At 41.6% G+C, this 23305-nt stretch overlaps 1 protein-coding gene across 1 annotated transcript in view; it reads left to right on the top strand.

Moving 5' to 3' along the window:
- TGFBI (transforming growth factor beta induced) overlaps nt 1-22723 on the top strand; it is a 35799-nt gene extending 13076 nt beyond the window's left edge. The window contains exons 3-17 of the mRNA XM_050962242.1: nt 3839-3903; nt 5952-6109; nt 7197-7361; nt 8687-8833; nt 9680-9821; nt 11550-11762; nt 12492-12629; nt 12929-13074; nt 13501-13637; nt 14474-14604; nt 17592-17716; nt 18048-18150; nt 19052-19131; nt 20296-20320; nt 21667-22723. Of these exons, the coding sequence (XP_050818199.1) occupies nt 3839-3903; nt 5952-6109; nt 7197-7361; nt 8687-8833; nt 9680-9821; nt 11550-11762; nt 12492-12629; nt 12929-13074; nt 13501-13637; nt 14474-14604; nt 17592-17716; nt 18048-18150; nt 19052-19131; nt 20296-20320; nt 21667-21707 (1816 nt within the window). The 3' untranslated portion in view covers nt 21708-22723. The remainder of the gene's footprint in view (nt 1-3838; nt 3904-5951; nt 6110-7196; nt 7362-8686; nt 8834-9679; nt 9822-11549; nt 11763-12491; nt 12630-12928; nt 13075-13500; nt 13638-14473; nt 14605-17591; nt 17717-18047; nt 18151-19051; nt 19132-20295; nt 20321-21666) is intronic.
- Nucleotides 22724-23305: the final 582 nt, after the last annotated feature.

The following is a 23305-nucleotide window of genomic DNA, read 5'->3' as shown; positions in this document are numbered from 1 at the left end:
GCTTCTGCCTGCACTTATTTCTTAAACTGTAAAGTGGCACATGCAATGGGCTAGTTCCTCAGTTGATGTAAATTGCTATAAGTCAAAGCAACTACATTGATTGACAACACGTGGGGATCTGGTGGGCTGTTTTGTTATAACAGACCAGGTGGGGAATAAGTGGATGATGGTTCTGTAATCAATCAGTGGTTCAGTCCTCGCTATAAATCTTTGGGACTTACTAATTGCTGTTGGTGACTGTCATAAACAGATAGCTAAGGGTTAATGTCTCTTTCACCTGAAAAAAAAGTATCTGAAGCACCTGACCAGAGGACCAATCAGGAAACAGGATTTTTTCAACTCTGGGTGGAGGGAAGTTTGTGTGTGAGTCCTTTGTTCTTGTCTTCTGCCTGAATCTTTCTCAGCTATGAGGAGGATTTTTCTATTTCCTGCTTTCTAATCTTCTGTTTCCCAGTTGTAAGTACCAAAGATCAGATAGGGGATTTTTATATTCTTTTGTATTTACATGTCTATAGTTGCTGGAGTGCTTTGAATTGTATTCTTTTTGAATAAGGCTGTTTATTCAATATTCTTTTAAGCAATTGACCCTGTATTTGTCACCTTAATACAGAGAGACCATTTTTATGTATTTTTCTTTCTTTTTATATAAAGCTTTCTTTTTAAGACCTGTTGGAGTTTTTCTTTAGTGGGGAACTCCAGGGAATTGAATCTGTGCTCACCAGGGAATTGGTGGGAGGAAGAAGTCAGGGGGAAACCTGTGTGTGTTAGATTTACTAGCCTGACTTTGCATTCCCTCTGTTTAGATTCACGGAGGTTGCTTCTGTGTATCTCTCCAGGAACACCTGGAGGGGGGAAGGGAAAAGGTTCATTTCCCTTTGTTGTGAGACTCAAGGGATTTGGGTCTTGGGGTCCCCAGGGAAGGTTTTTGGGGGGACCAGAGTGCCCCAAAACACTCTAATTTTTTGGGTGGTGGCAGCAGTACCAGGTCCAAGCTGGTAACTAAGCTTGGAGGTTTTCATGCTAACCCCCATATTTTGGACGCTAAGGTCCAAATCTGGGACTAGGTTTTGACAGTGACTAGTTCACAAATAGCAGTAATTTACACAGCTGCTGTAGATGTAAGTTTGCCACTTCCAATGATTTTTCTGGCCTCTTATGTCAGTGTGTATGAGATATTGCAGACTCCTTTCCCACTCATCATAAATAACTGCAGTTGGTGAACTAATCTGCTCTAGCAATTAATAAAGTTGCAAAGTTTTGGGTGTAAGGGAGCTAATAGCTTTTCTAAAGGGAAGACTTGGGCTGACAACAGGGCTGAAAGAAAACATGAGGCTGCTTTGTTAAGGGAAACCTGATAGAATTGCAGCCTGTTCTCCAAGCAGTGATTAAATGTGGCTTACAAGCCCAGGAGATATCAGAATAGCTTGTTTTAATGTGCCAAAGTAAACTGGCACTTGCAGCTTCATTCCTTACCAAGTAGACACAAGGGACTGTTACTGAGTGTTCCAGACATTGTTTGAGACATTGTAACGCCAAGCCAAACAAAGTAATTAAAACTACTAAAATTTAATAAAAGGGGTTTTCTTCTGCCTCATACGTATCATAATATTAATGTACAGTGTCAATCAATTTATACATTTCCTCCCCACCCACAGAATTCAGTTCTTGGCTTTATAGAAGAGAAACACTGTCTGAACAATTGTTCTAGAACTAGGAATATATGGTTGCACCTCCTGTGAGGAAGCAATATTGCATGGAGACCATACTTGAATCCTGTCTGTAGGCTTTTGGTGCCCTAGTGGAGTATAGTTGTAACTATCTTGGGGTTTGTTATTTAATGACCCCCCACAGTGAATGGGAAAGGAATAAAACTTTAATAAAACAAACTGGCAAGTGTCTCTAGTGAACTGCTGCATGCAGCCATGTGCGGTGTTCTCAATCCCTGCCTTCAGGGTACATTTCCAAATTCTGTGTTCATAATACTGTCCCTTATGAGGGAGCATCTCCTAAATTATAATCTTCTACAAACGTCTCTCTACAATAGTTATCAACCACCGTTGTGCTATTCACTAGGTGATGGTTCAGGATGTGATATTTTGCTCTAAAATGAGGTCATGTATACTGCACAGTGATTAATTTTATGGGATTGCATGAGTAAGGAGTGAAGGACTTGCTAGAGGAGGAGGGAGGTGAATAGGTAAGGGCCATAGAGGTGTGATCTGTTTGTATTAGGGGGCACTGACTCCCCTTCACAGTAAATGAAATACACAATGAACCCTGTGGCCTTAATAAATATAAGGGAAACAACTGGCTATTAAGGTGTAAGCAAAAGATCAATCAATGCCTGTTTACCATCCTTCCTTTTTCCCTTAGTAATTCCATTGTTATGACTATTGAAACTGATGAGACTTCTCTGAATTGCTCATTGTTAAGAAGGAATGTTGTCAATTTCAGTTCCCTGGTGTGGGCTGGGGGAGCCCAGCGGTGGAGCTGGCAGGGAGACCAGATGGAGTATACAGTGTGAACGCATGTGCTTCCAACTTGTGGACATACACCTGCTGTGTTGCATACTATGCAAAATCCAGTTGGCTAGTAGACTGGGATAGACCAGACCTGGGTTTGGTCTATCCCAGTCTACTAGCCAAGTGAAATATAATTACTTGGTTCCAACCTGACAAACTGCTTATCTCTGTTATTAGGCACGTTGACCTGCCTTAAGCCAGAAGAAAAAAATGGCTTCCCACCTCTATTTTTGTGTTTCACCAATTGTCTACTTGGCTAGAATTCTCCTTTGGGAATAGAGTGCACTTGGCTAATTAGATGAAATGGATTCAGCAGTATATTTTGTCACTTCTCTCTTGGGGACAAACTGATGTGACCAGCACTTAAAAAGTCTGGGTGCACTGTCAGCATGGATGTGCTGAATATTAAGACTGAATCTCTATCTCCATTTTCTTGCAAATACCATTGAATTGCATTTGTGCTCTATAGCATGCTTCAAGGAAACATAGCCAAGACCAAATTTAGGCAGGCCTCTTTTATTGCTATATCTCTTTGAAAACTCGTGTCTAAATTGCCATTCACTGTCACTCATAGATCTCTTTTAAGGGTCCCCACATACAGTATAAGTATGATTTGCATCCTACACGCTTTACTCTTTTAAAATAAATCAGTGTGACTTTTGAGTTCCAGGCTGTTTTTAGACAAGTCACCTTATTTGTATTTTAAATAAATAAAAATTTTCATCTTATTGTGATGGTAGTTATGAATCAGTCACCTTCCTACTCTATCAACTGGCATTATAAGATTTTTTCAGCCCTCTGTTTGGATATATAGTGAACAAACCCTCAAGGGAAATTTTGTTTGCTTTATGCCGAAATAGAAGCTTTCAATCCTGAAAGAGATAATGGCCAGGTCCACACTATAGATTTATATTGGAAAAATCCACCCCCCTGAGCCACGTAGTTATACCGACCTAACCGCCTATGTAGACAGCACGATGTCAGCAGGAGAGCTTCTCTCATCAATATAGCTACTGCCTCTCACACTGACGGGAGAAGCTCTCCCCTCAGAGTAGGAGCAGCTTCATTTAAGCGCTACAATGGCCCAACCTCATCCGTGAACTGCACTGGTACAGTATTTTAAGTGTAGACCCGCACAAAGAATAGCTAGTTATTTAGCCAGGAAGGATTTGCTTTATGCCAAACCTACATAGGAACTGTTGTCAAATGTAGAGAACAGCCACTGTCCCTCCATGATGATCTTGGGCTGCCTGAGTAGAAGTGGCATGGATTGAAAAACAGTTTGTCTTATCTGCGGTGTCTGTATCCTATTACAGAGTGATCAGCTACGAGTGCTGCCCTGGATATGAAAAGGTGCCTGGAGAAAAAGGCTGCCCAGCTGGTAAAAATGTGTTCTATTTCTATAGATGCTTTATAATTCTACAGCTCTAGCATAGACAGTTGTTCAGAGTGAATTTGATTCTTGGGCATTGTGTGTGATTTTTTTGTACTCTCCTATCCATGGAAAGGCAAACCTACCAAGCGGAGCACTAAGTTATGGGGCACATCAGCTCCAGTACATGCAAAGTTTTGAGAGAAATGTTCTATCTACTTGAAACTATTAAATGCAATTATTCTAAGTTAAGATGGTTTGGCTATTACAAAATATTCATGCCAGTGGGTAACATAACTCTACTGGAAATTTAATATAAAACTATCTACGGTAACACACAGTTTTTTCCAGAGGATGCTTATTGTTTTAGTGAGTATGAATTTAGCAAAATATATTTGATTAGAAGATACAGTTTAGTGACCTCAAAAAAGGGTGGGAAGAATCCCTGGATACAGTAAAAAAGTTTGTGCTTTGTCATTGTCTTTGAATCTTTCCCTACCCAATCCTTTTGCTACTGTGGGGGGTTGCAATATTTCATTTTAAACGCTGCAGACCAAATTCTCATCTGGTGCCCGTTGGTGAAGCTCCCCTGAGATCAAGGTACGGTGCAGATTTATACCAGCCGAGGATCTGGCCCTGTGGAATTTGGGGCTCATGAAAGGGAGAGGCTGCTCGCATTGGATTCAGTCAGGCATATTCATTAGTGTGTCCTGCAGGAGGCAAGTTTACCTGGTGGGATGTTGCAGCAGCACAAGGTTCTGCAGTCTCTGTACAGGGCCGCCCAGAGGATTCTGGGGGCCCGGGGTCTTCAGCAGCTGGGGGCTCCTGCTTTGGCGGTAATTTGGCTGCAGAGGGTCCTTCCGCTCTGGGACCCGCCGGCAAAGTGCCCCAAAGAGCTGCGGCGGGGGCCCTCCGCCACCGAATTACCGCCGTAGCAGGACCCACCGCTGAAGTGCAGCCGCATCTTCGGTGGTAATTTGGTGACGATGGGGCCCTCGCAGCAGGTCTTTGGGGTACTTCGGCGGTGGGTCCCTTAACGGAAGGACCCCCTGCCGGCGAAGACCAGAAGCGGAAGACGCTCCGGGGGCCTGGGCCCCACGAGAGTTTTCCGGGGCCCCTGGAGCGAGTGAAGGACCCTGCTCCAGGGCCCCAAAAAACTCTCGTGGTGGTACCTGCGGGGCCTGGGGCAAATTGCCCCAATTGCCCCCTCCCTGCCCTCTGGGTTGCCCTGTCTCTGTACTAGTGAGGTGCCTGCAGCTAGTCAGCTCTGGAAATGGACAGTGCTTGCCCAGAGTTGGTGTGGTTGGAGTAGCAGGGGATGCATTGATTCAGTATATCCCACAGGCAGCTTCTATGAGGGTGAAGGGGTCCCAAGGGAGTCAAGGGATATTAGACCAACCCAAAGGGAAGGTGATACCACCACTGGCCAGGGAGATTCCACTTGGGACACAGTGTACTCGGCAGTTTACATCTCCTAGGACCAAAATGTACGAATCTAAACCTCAAAATGTGAGCCCCCCTCTCTAAATGTGAACAATCAAGGAGAAATGTAAAACCTCAGGTCTAATGACAGACCATGTGAAACTGATAAACTTCTTTGGTTCTTGAGTTTCTAACCCCAGTTACATGGGGCCCAGTTTGGACTGTCGTTTTACACAAGTATAAATCCAAAGTAACTCCATTTAAAGTTGTTGATTCTGGATTTATACTGCTGTAATTGTGATCAGAATCTCACCCAGCTTTAGGACAGCAGCGAAGGATAAACTAGTATTCTAATACCAACAAATATACATATGAGAAGGGGGCCATTTCAGAAGAATTCAGGGCTGGAGGATGAAGTTGTCAGTATACAGAACATTGTGCGATTGTATATTACATCCTGCTATGTCTTGTGGGAGGTGGGAAATTGACCTTTGGCTGAGTTCGCTGATGTGTTTCATTTCCAGATACATTTTTGCCAGCAGCTCTATTTTCATTCAGCAATATGCAGGGAGATAGGAATGGCTGCAGGCTGGAACTACTACCGTGTTATCAAATTTGATATTTTCTTCTTTCAGCATTGCCACTTTCAAACATCTACGATACCCTGGGGATCGTTGGAGCCTCAACCACACAATTGTACTCTCTCAGCTCTAACCTGAAACCAGACATCGAAGCACCGGGAAGTTTTACAATCTTTGCCCCAAACAATGAGGCCTGGGCTGCTTTGCCTGCTGTAAGATTAAATCCATCTTCCTTCTTGTTTCTCCCCGACTCTTCTAGATTCACAGCACTGAGTTCTCATAATAGGTACAGCCCTGCCAGAGGCAGCGTAAGCTTCCAGCATAGAAATTGCCCTGCTTGATCAGAGCTAGGTCCATATAGTCCAACATCATATCTCTGACAGCCTCAGATGCTTCAGAGGAAGATGCAGGAACCCTGGAGTAACAGATCTGCTTCCTACACCATCTTAGGCCTCATGACGATTTCTAACAGTTAGAGGATGTCTGAAGCCCTGAAGCATGAGTGTTAATGTCCCTCCCACAGCTTTTTTTATGGCTCTTCAATTAAGATCACTCTGGATATTTTTGTTAGCCATATAAATGTCCAGTCTCTCTTTGAGTTCTTGACCTCAATGACTTCATGTGACAGTGAGTTCCATGGTTCAATTACACGTTATTGGGGAAAAAGCATTCACTGCAAGTCACATCAGTGTGCCTCAGGCCTGAGCCAGAGAGACCATTCCTAGGAATGGGAGAGAATTCAGACTCGTTCACCTAGTGTGCTGAGACTACACCAGATATGTACATTTTAATAGTAAATAAACAGATATTGGGCCAGGGACGATCTTTTCATTATGTGCACCTGCTGTGCCTAGCACAATGGCACTCCAATCCTTGTAGACTTTCTAGGAGCTACCGCAATACAAATGATGATTGTAAATTAAAGTTCATGGCTAGACGCATACAAAGTTATGGCTAGTTATACATGGAAGTATGGCTTTAAAGTCCAAGACAATTGTATCCCTTAGGTTTGCCCAACTTTCATTTTAAAACAGACATTTGAAGCATTGGTTCACTGGCTTCTATTTAGATCAATAGTTTTCCTCAACAAGATTTCGATAGACAGATTATTGAAAGATGTTGCCAGGGATGTTTACAGAGGTATGAAGTGCTGTAGAATCCATTTGGGAGTCAAGATCCATGCTGGAAGATCCCTGTGCAGTATCAGGGCTCCTGCTGTTTAAGCAATTCTATTTATATTAGATTTAATGGCAATAAGTAATTTTCTGGCAAAATTTTTATTTTTTTGCTTATTTTCAGGAAATGTTGGATTCATTGGTCAGTAATGTTAACATTGAACTGCTAAATGCTCTTCGCTACCATATGGTGAACAGACGGGTCCTAACAGATGACCTGAAACATGGAACATCTCTTCCTTCAATGTACCAGAATATTGATCTCCAGATCCATCACTATCCTAATGGAGTAAGTTAATTACTTGTACTACTGTAACAATGGGGACCAGATCATCAAATGGAGTAAATTGATGCAAGTCAATGGATCTATGCTAGTGACCCCAGACTTCTTATACTGTATCTTTTTTTGGTAAAATATTAATGATAAATAGACCAAAAACTCTGAGGAAGAGGGTCTGATGCAGGAAGGTGATCGGTGCCCATTCACCTCAATGAGAATTGAAGGTACTCTGCCCGTCTCAGGACTGAGCCCCAAATTAGCTGAGCAGATATTGGCACAACACTGTAGACTCAGTTTGAGTCTCTTCACTCGCGGAGCTCTTCTTAGTGCAGCATGGGGTGGAGTGTCTGAAGGAGCTGATTCTCAGTAGAATATAGATGCGTGGATATACATAAGAAATAGATATAACATTGTTCTATATATAAATACCTGGTTCAGTATATAGGTGCACAAGGAGCTTGTGAACAATTTTTATACACAATAATGTTGCAGTAATGTTACACTCAGGTAAGCACGCTGATGTTACCTATTTGCTTATACTTCATACTATAGTGAGAATAGTTTTTCTGCAGTATAATTATGTCAAATGGGTTTTAAGCTTCTGATTACAGAACTATATAGTAGTAGCATTTATTGAAAAGTATAACTTCAGAGTCATTACAGTATTAAGTATAAAGCAACAAAGAGTCCTGTGGCACCTTATAGACTAACAGATGTATTGGAGCATGAGCTTTCGTGGGTGATTACTCGCTTTGTCAGATGCGTGAGTATTAAGTATGAAACTAAAAGGCAATTAGATTCATTGTGTTGCTAGTCTTCTAGCATATATAATTTAGAGGTATCATAAAGCATAATCACACTGTAGTTTGTCACTCTTATAAAGGGTAACCACTTCTTTAGAATATATATGGATGGTATCTTTTTAGATATAGGGCCTGAGCCTGCAACCCTTACTTACGTGAGTAATTCTTATTTACAGGTACACTGAAGTCAGTGGATTACTCATTCGAGTAAGGGTGGGGCCTATAGTACAGTACAACTTTAGCTTGGCCAGTAATGTTTTTTATTATTTCCTGTATATTGGGAATGGTTAACCAAGCTGCATGCTGTTGAGTTTCAGATGCAGTGAACAGTAGGGTTACCTATAGAGGAATGGTTTGTAAAAGAGCTCCTGAGAGCAGTTCCACAGAAAGACACTGTTGTTTCCTGATGGTTAATAGAATCGCATCCTCTCTGCAGTGATTTCTTTAACTTCTCCTTGTACTAATGCAGTTTGTGGATTTTGGGTTTTTTATTAATTGAACTCAATCTCCTCTGGATCATTTCCTCTGCAGATCGTGACTGTGAACTGTGCCAGACTTTTGAAAGCAGACCATCATGCCACCAATGGAGTGGTCCATCTGATAGATAAAGTCATCCCCACCACAACGAACACTATCCAGCAAATTGTTGAGACCGATGAAAATCTTGAAACTCTTAGGGTGAGTTCATCTCAAGGGTTTACAAGTGTGTTAGTTCATGCTTTCATTCATGATTTTCAAAGGTGTCCAACTCCCACTGAATTTCATTAGGATGTATGTAACCAAGGACTTGTCTGCACTTTAAAGTTTTGCTGCTTTATCTTTGCCAGCAAAGTGCCTATGTTGATATAGCTTATTCTGATCTGAAATCTATATCAATATAAAGCATCTCATACTGGTATAACTGTCTACACAAAGGCTTTTACTCGTTTAACTCTGTCAATAAAAAAAATCACACTGCTTACTGACAGTTAGTTATTTTGGTAAAACTTTTTAAATGTACACCAGGCCTCACTCCCTTATTTCCTTTTGAAAATCCAGGCACTAGATGTTACTGTTCAGAAACATTGACCCAATTAATTTAATAAATAAAGTATTAATTGTTAATGCACATCTTATATATTGAACTTTAACTTCTAAACATAAACTGGCATTTCCCAGTTAACCAGGTTAAGGAGCTGAGCCAGTGCTGTTTGAAGTCACTCAGATCCTTTTCATTGACTTCAATAGGTATTGAAGCAAGCCCTAAACCACTGGTCAGGAAATGCTCCCCCCCCCCTCCTCCCTCCTCCCTTGCCAGCCTTCCCCCCTGATGTGTTCCAAAGATTGCCTGCCTGAAGGATGAGGCACTGCTAAGTACATAAGGCCAGATTTTTGAGAAAAGGTATTTTGGTGCCTATGGATGCAGATAAGCACCAGATACTTCTAAAAGTCTGCTCCTTAGCCCTTGTGTGGGGGAGAAATGTTTTTCCTTCTTTGTGTTCTTGTTGAGTGTATCCTAGCCTCTCTCCTCCCATTTCTTTAAAGGCTGCTGTGGCTGCATCTGGTCTTAATACCTTGTTAGAAAGTGATGGTCAGTTCACACTCTTGGCTCCAACCAATGAAGCTTTTGAGAAGATCCCACCAGAAACACTGAACAGGATCCTTGGGGACCCAGAAGCTCTCAAAGGTAAATGACAGTTAACCAAGTGTGTTGAAAGGTAGAAAAGTATTTTTGCTGCTCAGGTAGGTAAGTAAGAGAACTGACCCTTGATACGCTCTGACATAGGCTGGAATAATCCACTTGACATTATCTTTTTTTTTTTATGCTAGATGGCACATCCTTTTCTTTAGGACAAAACATGAGGAACTTAAGGTCCACATGCTGCACCAAGCTCTGTGCGTGTGTTAGCTGGGCGTAGGAGAACTCCACAGGGGAAAGAGAGGAAGCCATGCACTCCCCAGAGCAGCAGTGATTCATGGAGGACTTGAGGCTGGGATTTCCAAAGGCATTGGGGAGTTTGACTCCAAACTCCTTTAGAAATCTGTGCCTCAGTGGGCAAAAAAAATCATAAGAGACACAAAACAACCAATCCTTCAGCTCTACCTTACTGCTACAGAGCCAGTGTTTGTGATTGTACTGGGAACTCCGCTCTATGGCATGAAGAGGGCCAAGGTTCCTTGCACAAACAGCCTGTGCCCACACTGTGAAGTGGAACTACAGCTCTTCTGCTGTGTAGGACAGCATTTGCACCCAGACAGGGATGAGGCAGGATGTGGGCCAAAAGGAATTACTTTTCAGATCAAAACAAATGTACTTCTTGGGCCGCTGTGTAAAGAGGGGAAAGTGTTTCTCCTGCTATAAACATCCAGGCAGCTTAATGATTTTTTAGAGTAAAATTATGGGCCATGCTCCCTTGCTCATGTGATCAGTTCCACAGCTACCAATCCATCTGAATGGCCATCTGGACACAGACCCTTGTATCCAGCCAAGTCCTGCTTATTGTAGGAGCTTGAGAGTGGGCTAAGATCCACCTTTGCACTCCCTCCAGCCAGTGACCCCTTCAAGTTCCAAATATAAGTTACAACAGTCTCCGAGATGCTGGTGATGGGCCCCCTAGGAGCTGTTATGCAGCCTGGGATTGCATGCCATCCAACCCCAAGCTCTGAGATTGAGAGGAAGTAATGCTGAGCCTATTGGGGGGGGGGGGAAATCCCTAGTTGTATCCCTTTTGGGTTACTGGAGTAGCACAGAGAGGAGTTTGTTGGGGCTTGTATCTGGCCTTTATCACCAGCGGAAGATTATTAATTTTTACTAGAGAAGTTAAATATCTCAGGCCAAAACCTACCCTCAACTATAGCACAGTAAATCTGGAGAAACTCACTGACGTCAATATAACTCCTTCAGGATTCCATTGATGTAACTCTCTGGATAGCATTTAGACCCCTATCTTGGAATAGAATGCAGCATCTATTCACATTTCACTACTTCCTTGGCAGCTTTGAGTGAAGTGTGGCCTCCAAAGGAGGATGGTTGCTATTACACTGAATTACGGTCTTCTGCATCTTGCAGAGTGAAGATTCCGCTACTAAAACCCATAATAACATCTGCCTGTTTACGCGAGTAGAGAGAGAGAGAATTCGATTCTAAATATTTACTACTGTAGCAAAAACTAGATTTTTTTTTTCCTGTATAAAAACTCAAGTACTGTAAATTACTCCTTTTGTGCAGGTTTTGTCACTTGCAGGAGTCTTAGTCCATAGGCTGTAAAATCTTATCAATCATTGTAAGCTCTTTTGGGACAGGTCTTTGTATGTTGCCTAGCACAGTGGGGTTCTGGTCCTTGACTAGGGCTCCTGGGCACTACAAATAATAATTTCTAAGCTGACTTTCCACACTTGTGCGTTTCTCTTCTAGACCTGTTAAACCATCACATATTGAAATCAGCCATGTGTGCTGAGGCCATTATTGCTGGCTTGTCAATGGAGACTCTGGAAGGTACCATGTTGGAAGTAGGCTGTACTGGTGATGAACTCACCCTGAATGGAAGGCCTATCATTGCTGAAAAGGATACCCTCGCTACCAATGGTGTAGTCCATTTTGTTAATGAGCTTCTGATTCCAGACTCAGGTAAAATCATTGATCTGTATCCTGGATTTTTTTATTGTTGTTTGGAGCAGTACATGTAGTAGGGTTTCATATATTTTGTGATAGAATATTCACTGGGCAATGTAACAAGCATGCCTGTGCACACACTGTCTGCCCACCTAAGCTGGCATTTGTGTATACAAATTAGGTAATTATGTGTGTCATTAGGTTCCCAATTACCTGACCTGTATGTGCAAATACAGGGTTTTTCATGATCCTTTAGGGAGGTTAACATGCACCTTTACACTGATGTTCTTATGCTCCTCCTCTCCAACCCTGCTTTGGAAATCTGTTCTTTTCAGTAGAATTTTGTATCATTACAGTTTAACAGGGTGTCTAATTTAAAATTCTAAGGTTCTTTAATGAAGGACTCATTGGAAATAACTCAACAGAAGGCAAAGAGAAGATAGGTGTTGTATTCAGTCAAAAAAGAAAAATCAAGGCTGGGACTTTCAGAGAAACCTAGGAGTTGGGACATCTAACTCCCTTTGAAATTCAGTGTCTGCTTTGAAAATCCCAGGATGACTGCTTTGGAAATAAGTAGTGCTCATGATTGATCATTTTTTGCATCCATTTGCTTTCCAGCAGTATGCAATGCTCCTTAGTACGTATGTCTAATTACAAATAGATGGTTCTCCAGGCTGAAACAAATTTGTTGAAGCATTTAATATGGTTTTAACAAATGATTTCTGTTCCTTTTTTTTTCTTTAGCTAAAACTTTGTTTGAGTTAGGTAAAGAATCTGATGTTTCAACGTCTATTGACCTTTTTAGACAAGCTGACCTCAGCTCTCATCTCACTGGAAATGAGCGTGTGACACTTCTTGCCCCAATAAACACTGTGTTCAAAGGTAAATTTTGGAAATCTTCTAAATGTTCCATTGGTTCTGATCATAGACCTGCTTCTGCGAGGAACCAGAGTTGCATGTCAGATTTTTACTATTGTTAATGATTGCGTTCTTCATTGAGATCTCTGCACATATATATGCATGCATGCGCGCTCTCTCTCACGTCAGCTGGTTCTACTAGGGGAACAGACTGGTTTTGAAACTGAAAGGCGACACAGATACCATATTATTTAGATCCTTGTGGAGTCTTAATGATAGTGTTAAAATCAATCACTGTGTGTTGAAATGCTTTTTTGCTGCAGATGGGACTCCTCCTATGAATCAGAACACAAAGAGTTTGCTTCTAGATCACATTCTTGAAGAACAACTTTCTTCTAAATATCTTTACCATGGACAGACGCTAAAAACTCTGGGTGGCAAAGAACTGAGAGTTTTTGTGTACCGCAATGTGAGTGTCTATTTAACTCTTTCTTAGTCTGATACCGTATTATTGCTCTGGCAGGGCTGCTGCTCTGTATTAGTGTCTCACTGATAACATATCAGGGGTGAAATACTGGCCCCAGTGAAGTCAATGGGATTTCTTCCATTGAATTCAGTGGGGCCAGGATTTCAAAGCAGATCTGCAAACTCAGTGTGGGATCTGAGTCAGGCTGCATTCTTTATTTCTCATCCATCATCTGTAGCAAAGATTCTACAGGCCAAATGGTACCCTCAGTTATACATATGCAAGCCTGCTAAGGGCTAATTTACATAATAATATAAAAAATTAGCTTGAATGAAGTATCAGAGTGAAAAATACAAACAATGTAACAATTCCAATATTCTGTCCCTTGAAGTGTATTTTAATTTATTTTGTCTGTGTTTATATTTGCAGAACCTCTGCATTGAAAACGTCTGTATTGCTGCCCATGACAGGAGAGGAAGGTTTGGCACCTTGTTTACAGTGGACAAAATGTTGACTCCACCAGTTGGAACACTCATGGATGTTCTAAAGGCAGACCAACGTTTCAGGTGTGCAGTCCCATTGCTTAATGCACCTTGTGGAAAGTGCTCCGATACTGTGGTGGTGAGCATAATATCAGAACCCATAGAGAACAGACAAGGTGACGTTTTGTTCTTGCTGTTAGTCTTGCAGTAGCAACAGAGCTGTCAAAGCAATTCCAATTAACTATGAGTTGAAGTCATTGCTATATATAATTTTTTAATGAAAAAGTATCTCAATGCATGTCCTCCTAAATTATAAGCAGCATAAATGAATTTTAAACCCCATTTTTTATTTAAAGTTAAGTACTAAGTGAGTCCAGAATATCTCGTGTCCCCTAATTTGTTTCTAATTATCAAAGGGCCATAGACCAACTCAGTGGGAGCTGGACTGGGATTTAAAAAGAATCATCTGTAGGTGAATGCAGTCAGAATGTGATTCAAAGCCCCAGGGAAAGACTGCCATTGACTTTAGTGGACTTTGGATTAGGCCTTAACTTCTTGTCCATCAACTTTTCAATTAAATTATTTGCCGGAACCTATTGTATTTTGTAGCTTTAACATTATAATTCTTCTTGGAAATAACCTACAGCAGTTACTCTATCATCATTCTAATGGAAGAGACATTCAGTGAAAATGTGGGTTTAAACAAATGAAGCCTACAGCCAGTGTTTAATTTGTGCCAGGGCTGAACCATGGCACCTCTAGGCTGGGCTGCTTCTAACTCTGGCACCTCTGGGCTTGCTGCATCAGTTATGAATGTAAAAAAATTGCTTGAGCCCCTGCATGTAATTGCTTCAGCCCCAGCACCTCTTTTATTACAAATTAAGCACTGCCTACAACTGTGTGTTGTGTGTGTCTTGCAGTACATTGGTGGCTGCCATCCAATCTGCAGGTCTAATGGAGACATTAAATAGGCCAGGTGCCTTCACGGTGTTTGCTCCAACAAACGAAGCTTTCCGAGCTATGCCACAAGGGGAACTGAACAAACTTATGGGTAAATATCGATAGATCTGATTTTTAATGTTGTGTAATGTTGAAGGACTGACTAGGATAAATATACCTTCAATATCACATTCTTTGATCCTTAAAATTTGTGCGTCTCCTTATCCATTGAAAGCTCTCCTCCTACGTAACCAACTCATATGCCAACAGAAAACTTGTGAACTGTACAGCAGGCATCAAAAAGTGGCCTTAAATTTTCCAGTGAGGCAGATACAAGGTCTCTGGGAACACTGGGGATACAATGGCATCTGTATGATTGTTCAGAACATGCGGTGAACACTTCCCTGCCTGGGCTTAGCTCTGCTGGCAAGTGTAGACTGGTTGGGACCATGGAACCACAATTGCTTCACCTGACCATGGTGTTTCTAGCAATGCTGTTGACACTTGTGGTCTCTGGTCCTCATATGCCAGCAGTGCAAGAACTATGAACCTGCCTGCAGGAAAAAAGAAAACAAATCTGGCTATAAGAAAGAGACCAATATTTTGGACTAGGAAAAGATAAAGACCAGGAGGAGACTGATGTCCTGTAAAGCAAGGGTTCTCAACCTTTTTTCTTTCTGAGGCCCACGTCAACATGTTGTAACAACTGTTACAACAACTGTTTTTTCTGCATATAAAAGCCAGGGCCAATTGCCTGGGGCCCTGTGCAACAGGGGGCCCCCACGAAGCTACATTGCTCAGGCTTCAACTTCAATCCCAGGTGACAGGGCTAAAGGCCTTGGGCTTCAGATCCACGTAGTGGGGCTTTCCACTTGGCTTTCCACTCTGGGTCCCAGCGAGTCCAGCACTGGCCTTGCTTGGCAGACCCCCTGAAACCTCCTTTGTGCCCCCCCTTAATGCCCTGAACCCCTGGTTGAGAACCACTGTGGTAAAGCATAGGCTTGCAGACATGACATGGAAAAAGTATGAGAACTTTTTTACAGCCATCTTCTGTATAAGCAACAGAATGTTGTCCCTTTGTTTTGAGTTAAAATGGATGTGATTTGGAAAGAATGCTGGGTATTCATTTAAAACCCAACCAAACACTGACCTCATAGTCTGTAAAGTGTCTGTATATGGTAGCTGGCTGTCCTTTTAAGTGCATGGAACAGTAATCTATTACATCAGCCTGTGCAGTCATTCTAGTGTTTATATGTATAAATATTTCACAACTGTTTCTGCAACTACTGTAACCAGCTCCAAGGGTGAAATATCCCAGATGTGAGTGCTTGAAATGTTCTTGGTTTTTTCTAAGCAAATATTTAGCTGATGGTTCTGAAGGTGAAGTGAATCATGTTGGTGAGGATATGCAGTGTGAACTGACTCACACAGACCACAGAGGAAAAGACTTGCAACTTCATCTCACTAAGCTACTGAAATAAAATATACATCTTGTTAAATGGGCTGCTTCCATTTTGGACAAAGGCCCAGATTTTTAAATGGATTTAGGTGCCTACCTCATTAAAATCAGTGGAAGTTAGGTGCCTGAATACCTTTACAAATCTGGCCCTCAGCATCACATGTTCTGTCTGACCTAGAGTTTAGTTGTTGGCACTGCATCTCTAAGGAGAAAATTGATGTCCACTATTGCCCCACTCTGTGGCTAACTAGGGAACAGATTGCGAGGAATACATCAACTTGGTTCTTTCAGGGCCTGATCCAAAGCCTAGTGAATTCAATAGAGACTCCTGTTTGACATCCGTGGGGTTTGGATCAAACTCTGTGATACCAATGTCTGTAAACTCTGTTGGTTCCATGAAAATAGTGAGTCTTTACCTGGTTCACCTAATGCCACAATTTAGCTCATTATGAGCAAGCTTTGCATCTATTTTAAAGTAATATTAGTATCAGCAACTCTGGTGATATGTGAACTAGCAGACGAGATTCTGAGTTCCTCCTTTTTTTTTTTTTTTAAACCTAATCAATACCAGGAAATAAAGCAAATAATATAAAGAAACACTTAATTTTGGAGAAAGAGAAGATGAGGGGCATGTTGGAAAACAAAGTGACTGGGAGTGGCTCTGGGTTGTCATCTTGTTAGATTTCATAAACTAAGCAGGGTCGGGACTGATCTGTACTAGAATGGGAAACCAAATGGAAGCAGTAGGAAATATCTACGAGTGATTATTGACCCAATACCTCTGCATGGGGTTTGAGGGCACTGCACTACTGACATAGCTATCTTTTGGACCATAAACTGGTCTTGACTACTGTTGGGTGATGTTTTCCAGATAAAACTCTGCCCCCTCCTTCCCAAAAGATGCAGATTTGTGTCAACTGAAACATTTTGTAAATTTGTTTAGATTGCTTGAATTATTTACGTTGAAATGTTTTTCACCTTTTTAAAAATAAAAACATCTGTTTTTCAACTCAAAACAAAACAATATTTTGCTTAGAATTTTACTTCAGTTTTATTTTTAAAAGTTTTAGAAAAACTCAATTACACACTTGGTTTTGGGTCAAGTAAAACACGACTTTACTTTTCATCTGGAATTAGTTGTTGTTTTTTTAATTTGTTTAAATTGCGCTGAAGTTTTTGGTATTGGCTCAAACTGAAACAAACTTTGATTCTCTCCCCGACCCCGCCCTGCCCCACCTCACTTTGGCCAGCAAACAGGAAAAATTGGTTATTTGCGCAGCTCTAGTCCTGCCTGTTTGTGGTTAAAGATCCCAGGGCACTTTCTGTACAGATGAGTGTTAACTGTCATGTTCTATCTATCCAGCTGGGATATTTACATTTTACCTCCCTAAATTATCTCTATACTTTGAACTATCTATGATATTTTCCATTTAATGCCAGAGGTGATTGGTTTTCAGTAGAGGGTGAAGTAACTTTATATGCATATGCACTGGTCCCATGTTGGTCCTGGGATATTAGAGAGACCAGGCAGATATTACCTCACTCACTTATATATGCATATGGCATTTATCTCTTAAAACTATGCCAGTGTATAGGGAATAAGCTGTAACATTATCCTGTAAATATGTTTCTTCTGCCAGGTAATGCTAAAGAACTTGCTACCATTCTGAAGTACCATATTGGGGATGAAATCTTGGTCAGTGGAGCAGTTGGAGCTCTTGTGAGATTGAAGTCTCTGCAGGGTGATAAAATTGAAGTTAGCTCTGTAAGTTTGTGTGTGTGGTTTTGCAGGGGGGGGGAGGATTTCCTTTGTTTTTGGTTTTTTTTTTTCTGGTTTGTTTTCAACAATATGGTTATGCTAACTTGGACAGCGTCAAAACAGCTTCCAAATGGACATATGCTCTCACTAAATGGCATCACTGGTTCCTAGCAGAGAGATGTGTAACTTCAGGAAGCCAACGGTCTTAACAGAGGCTACTATTTCTTGAGATCTCAGGAAAAGCCTTCTAGGGAGAGAACAGGCTAACTTTATTGTAGAGGTTTGGAGTTTTTTGCCCCATCCATTAAATGGTGGTTTCACTTTTTTCCACCTCCAGAAAAACAATGTAGTAAATGTTAACAAGGAACCTGTTGCTGAAACTGATATCATGGCCACTAATGGTGTGATTTATGCTGTGAATGCTGTCTTACAACCTCCAGGTAGGTCAACATTTCTAAATATATAAAGCTGCTGGCTAGGAATTTCAGTGATGTTTTGCACTGTTTATAAAAGGAAGTGTTTTCTCTGCAGAAGGTAAGAGAAGGGGTATTCTGTGCAGGTTTAGTAGGAAGCAAAATTTGTATAGCTGTATTTGCTATAGCCAGTAGACTAGTTCTTTAAGTTCTGCTAGCAGAACAGGTACAATTTTTGGTATTTTTGTGAGCAGCTGTGCAATATACCATCAGTCATACAGTCTGTTCATTTTACACAATGCAGTTACACTATAAAATATCAGTATCCAGTGGTTTTTAATCTTTTACCACATATGGTGTCACAGTTGAAACTGTTCATCTGGTTCTAGTCAGGTTGACGCTCAAGTCTGGTCCCAGTTCAGCAAGCTACATAAGCATGTTCTTAGCTTTAAACATGTAAGCAGTCCTGCTGAAGCCAGTGGAACTTAAGCAAGTGCTTATCTTTAAGCACACCTCAAGAGTGGTCCTGACCAGGGATGAATCAGGGCCTTCGTATATTGTGCTCCTGCTCTGGAGGAGCTAATGGTAGCATAGTGACTCTGTACAGCTATTGGCTACAGTGAGCAATTTGTAAAGTACAGTGGGACTATCTGGCTATTATGTGTTCATCAATTAAAGTACAATACAGAATAGGCTGTCACATGAATAGATCAAATCAACCCAAGTTACTCAGAACCTGCTGCAGGACCATTGCTCGCTTGGGTCTCAGAGGAAAGGAGATGACCTAGTAAGTATTCTAATTCAGTGGGCGCTGTTGTATTGGCGTGTGATGTTGTACTGATGTGTGATTTCATGCCTAGCTACAGAACACTAGTAGAGGGAAGCAGGAAATATTTTAAATATATTAATGTTTGAATTATACCTTCAGCTTTTAGACCTCAAGAAAGAGGAGATGAGCCTGCAGATCCTGCACTAGAAATCTTCAAACAGGCATCTGCATTATCCAAGGTAAACAAAATTTATCTCATGTATCGGGACACTCCTGAAATTAGACCTATTAATTTGTAAGCATCATTATATTTATTCAGTTTTTGATTTATGAAAATGCTAATTACATAACACTCTGGATCCTGAGCAGTCTTCTCTTTCTTGCTCACAGTTTAAAAAAATACATTTTATAACATATTGCAGATAAAATCCTGGTACTGCAAGGCACGTGCCAAACCTCAACAGCATATGTTATATTCAAATGTCATTATTACATCACTTTCCCTGCTCCTTTGTTCAGATCCAGTAAGTTCTCTACTGCAGGGATCTTCCCCTCTGCATTTGTTTGTAATGTGCCAGGCACTCTTAGATAATTGTAACTGTAGAAGTAAAAACCAGGAAGTAACATGTTTAACTTGTTGACCGATGGGAGAAGTAGAAGATTCTTATCCACCATTCAACTATGTCATACCCCATAACTACCTCAGACCTTCCCTCAGGAAAATGCCTTGGAGAGGAGAAGGACCTGACACTGATCCTGGATCTGTAGTGGCAAAGGTCTTTTAGCGTACTGAGGCAAAGAGTTCCATAATCGTGGGACCTTCCACTGAGAGTGCCTTTCCACCAGCCTCTTGATGGCACACACTAAAAATCTCTAACTCCCCAGCTAATCTCTTTGGCCCTGGTGGTAGATGGAAGGGAGTTGTCTCAGGTAACCAGAACCCCAATCATGTAGGACTTTAGAGCTTGATTCTACAAAGGCAGGTGCTTAACACTTGTGAACAATCATCCACCGAAGCCCGTGCATAAAGTTTAAGAACATACATACAGAAGCGTGTTCAGGATTGTGACCTTAGCCATCATAGTCAATACTTTCACTAACCCTCAAACACAACTAGGAAGTCAGCGTTTGTCTTTGACTTGCTATGTAATATGCTTCCTGCAGCTCACATCACTAAACGCAGGATGCAGTTGTATTCTGCTCGAGCTATTGCTGCTGAGCAATGTTAAAGCTGGTTTAAAAAAAAAGGCTTGTATTTTTCAACAGATCCTTTTTTGCTGATAGTTTTCAAATGTTTTGACTAGCTCTGTTCAGTTATACATGGAAAATATTGATAAATTAGTTGCCGTCCAATATAGATAAGCATCAGAATTATTTTAGTTTTAAACATTCTTTTCTTACAGGTTTCCCAGAGGAGTGCTCGGCTAGGTAAATAACACATCTTACTTTCTCTCTTGTATTCTCTGGGATGTTCCCAATTTTACTAGCACTTTGTCACCTCTGCTTTCCCTTTTTAGGAGTAAAATTCAAATAAGTCTGTTTGCTATTGTGCTCACGGAACTCTACATATCGCCAACGTCCACTCATCACTTTAAATCAATCCCCTTCCTGATAAACCTGTTCTGTCAGGCTACCTTCAACCTATTTCATAAGTGCTGAATAAAAAAAAAAAAAATCCATGTGGAACCTGCAGTTGGAGTTGCACTCTGATCCTTTAAAGCAGAGATCGGCAACCTTTGGCATGCGGCCCATCAGGGAAAGCTGCTGGTGGGCTGGGACGCTTTGTTTACCTGCCGTGTCTGCAGGTTCGGCCGATCGCAGCTCCCGCTGGCTGTGGTTTGCCATTCCAGGCCAATGAGGGCTGTGGGAAGCAGCACAGGCTGGGCCACCTCTTCCCCCAGCCTCCATTGGCCTGGAATGGTGAACCGCAGCCAGTGGGAGCTGCGATCAGCCGAACATGCAGACACTGCAGATAAACAAACCGTCCCGGCCCGCCAGCGGCTTTCCCTGATGGGCTGCGTGCCAGAGGATGGCCGATCCCTGCTCTAAAGGGATCCTTAATATATTCCTACCCACCCTCATGCTGGTGTGCAGTCACATATTTGTAGGTGTTACAAGGCCAGACCATCAGTTACCATAAGTGTTCCCCCCCCTCACCCCAACCAATGGAGTTTAAGGTCAGATGGAACCACTAGATCATCTCATCTGACTTCTGTATATCACAGGCCATTTAAATTTCACCCAGTTGCCATTATATTGAGCCTAATAACTTGGGTTAGACTAAAACATTGCAGGCCTCTGGAGATGTAACTATTTGTGTGCCACAGGAGAGACCAAGGTGCCACCATACAACTGCAAGCTTAGTACTAATGATGTTCCAATAAACGGGAAATGCAGATCAGAAATAAAACTGCCTCCTCTCATTGGACTAAAAGACCAGATCCTTGAGAGGCTTTGAACACCTGCAACTCCCTGTGCAGTCAGTGGAAGTTAAGTACTCACTGCCCCTCAGAAATGAGCCCAAAACATCCACTGCGAGGAGCATACCCAAGAGCCCATTAAAATCAGTGGGAATCCTTCCACTGACTTTAGTAAGACTTGACTAGAACCATATGAGCACAGAGCAAAAGCAATAGCAAATGTATATGGCTGGCTACTGATTTCTTCTGTCCAAGTGAGACTTATTCTATTGTGTGAATCCAGGGGAAAGTGGAATTAAATGTTGCTGTGCATTGTATTTTTCACGTCTGTGTCTTCTTCCTTTCCCTTTTCAGCGCCTGTATATTCCAGGTTATTAGCAAGGATGAAACAGTAAAGTGAAGAACATTCAGCAGAACAATCCGCTTTTGCTGTGGTTTTACGGGAAGGACAGAATTTGTTTTTTAAAACCAAATATCACACTTAAGTTTATTTTGTTTCCATTTGAATGGATAGGAGAAAAAAGCCATATTTTTTTAAACCATTTTTGCTTCTTTTTTTACCTTTTTAGGAGCTGTACATTAAGGCTAACATTTTTCAGAAGTAAACCCTGATTCTGGATGCTTAAGTTTAGGTATCCAACCTGTGGTAGCTGTGGGCCTTATTTTTCAGAAGAACAAGTGCTGATTACAGCTCTGGTTGAGGAAAGCACTTAAGCGCGTGCTTGGGTCCGTCCCTCTTCGGGACAGTTAAGGGCTATCCTGAACAGGGACACTTTCCTGAATCAAGACTTACCTTCACCTCTGACTTCAACTGCAGTTGTGGATTCTAAGCACCCCTGAAAATCAAGATCAAAAGTACAGTCTCACTTTGTGCACTCACCCCCTCCCCCCAAAAAGCATCCGAAGTCTGCCACCTTTTGAAAACATTCACCCTAATGACCGGACCATGATTGTACATGATCACCTTTCAAGTCAATAGATCACCTAGGTGCCAATCTTATCGTTGATTACACAGTGATTGTTTTAACTTATCCTTTTGTTGAACTCACTAAATGTTTTCTGAGCAATATTGTGTTTTAAACCAAAGAATACATCTGCCCCCCTTTCCCCCTATGTTTTGAAAGTCTTCCATGCAAGTCTGAGTTTGAGGTGTTTTTTTTAAAAAAAGCCTTCTGTTGATATTAGGGGATTTGCATGATGTAAACTGCGGTATGAACTGTTGTAGTTTTTGTTTGGTTTTGTTTATGCATATGGATTTGACTTTGTCTTGGTTCACAAGAAGACTGAAAATACATCATATCTGCAGTGAGACTTCTCCCTCTCAGAAGCCTTCAAATAAATGATTCATTTGTAATAACTTGGTTTTTTTTTAAAAAAAAGACAGTAAAATTAAAAAACATTTGACCAACGACAGCAGCGTGATTTTTATTGCTTGAGGATACAGTTTGACTTCGGACTTGCTGCAAATCTAGGTTATATTTGGCCTGGTAGATACTGTGGGCTAAATCATGTCTGCATTAGAGTGGGGATCAAAACAAGAGACTCCTTCCTCTTTTGTTTTCTCTTGTTGCAGTTCTCTCCCCAAATCCTGAGCAGCCATAATTTGGCTGGTTGCACCGCAGAATGGACTGGAAGGTGGGAGTAGTCCTGGCTGCTTGTAGGAGTAATGGTCCCTCTGAGTGAGGCTGGAGGCTTGATTCCCCAATCATCAACTGGCAGGGGCGAATTATTTAGCTCTGAATATAAAAAGAAAGGAGAAAAACCAATCGGTTTGGAAACTCCGACTTGTTTCTGTTTTGAGATCTTGTTCCTCTTTACAAGTGGCTTGTTGAAAGGGATCATCTCTAACCTTGCACTTGTACTTCTCCTGAAGAGATCACCTTGCAGGATTCTCACTCCAGAGTCTCAAGCCTCCACCGGGTGTCTGGCTCCATTTTCCAAAGCAACAGGGTTTTGTGGTTCTTTATTTTATTTGAAGGGCTGCAGTCCCACG

The sequence above is a fragment of the Gopherus flavomarginatus genome, chromosome 7, assembly GCF_025201925.1.
Source record: "Gopherus flavomarginatus isolate rGopFla2 chromosome 7, rGopFla2.mat.asm, whole genome shotgun sequence".
Lineage (NCBI taxonomy): Eukaryota > Metazoa > Chordata > Testudines > Testudinidae > Gopherus > Gopherus flavomarginatus.
Note: the sequence above shows the minus strand (reverse complement) of the source record. Positions and strands in the feature narration are given on the sequence as shown.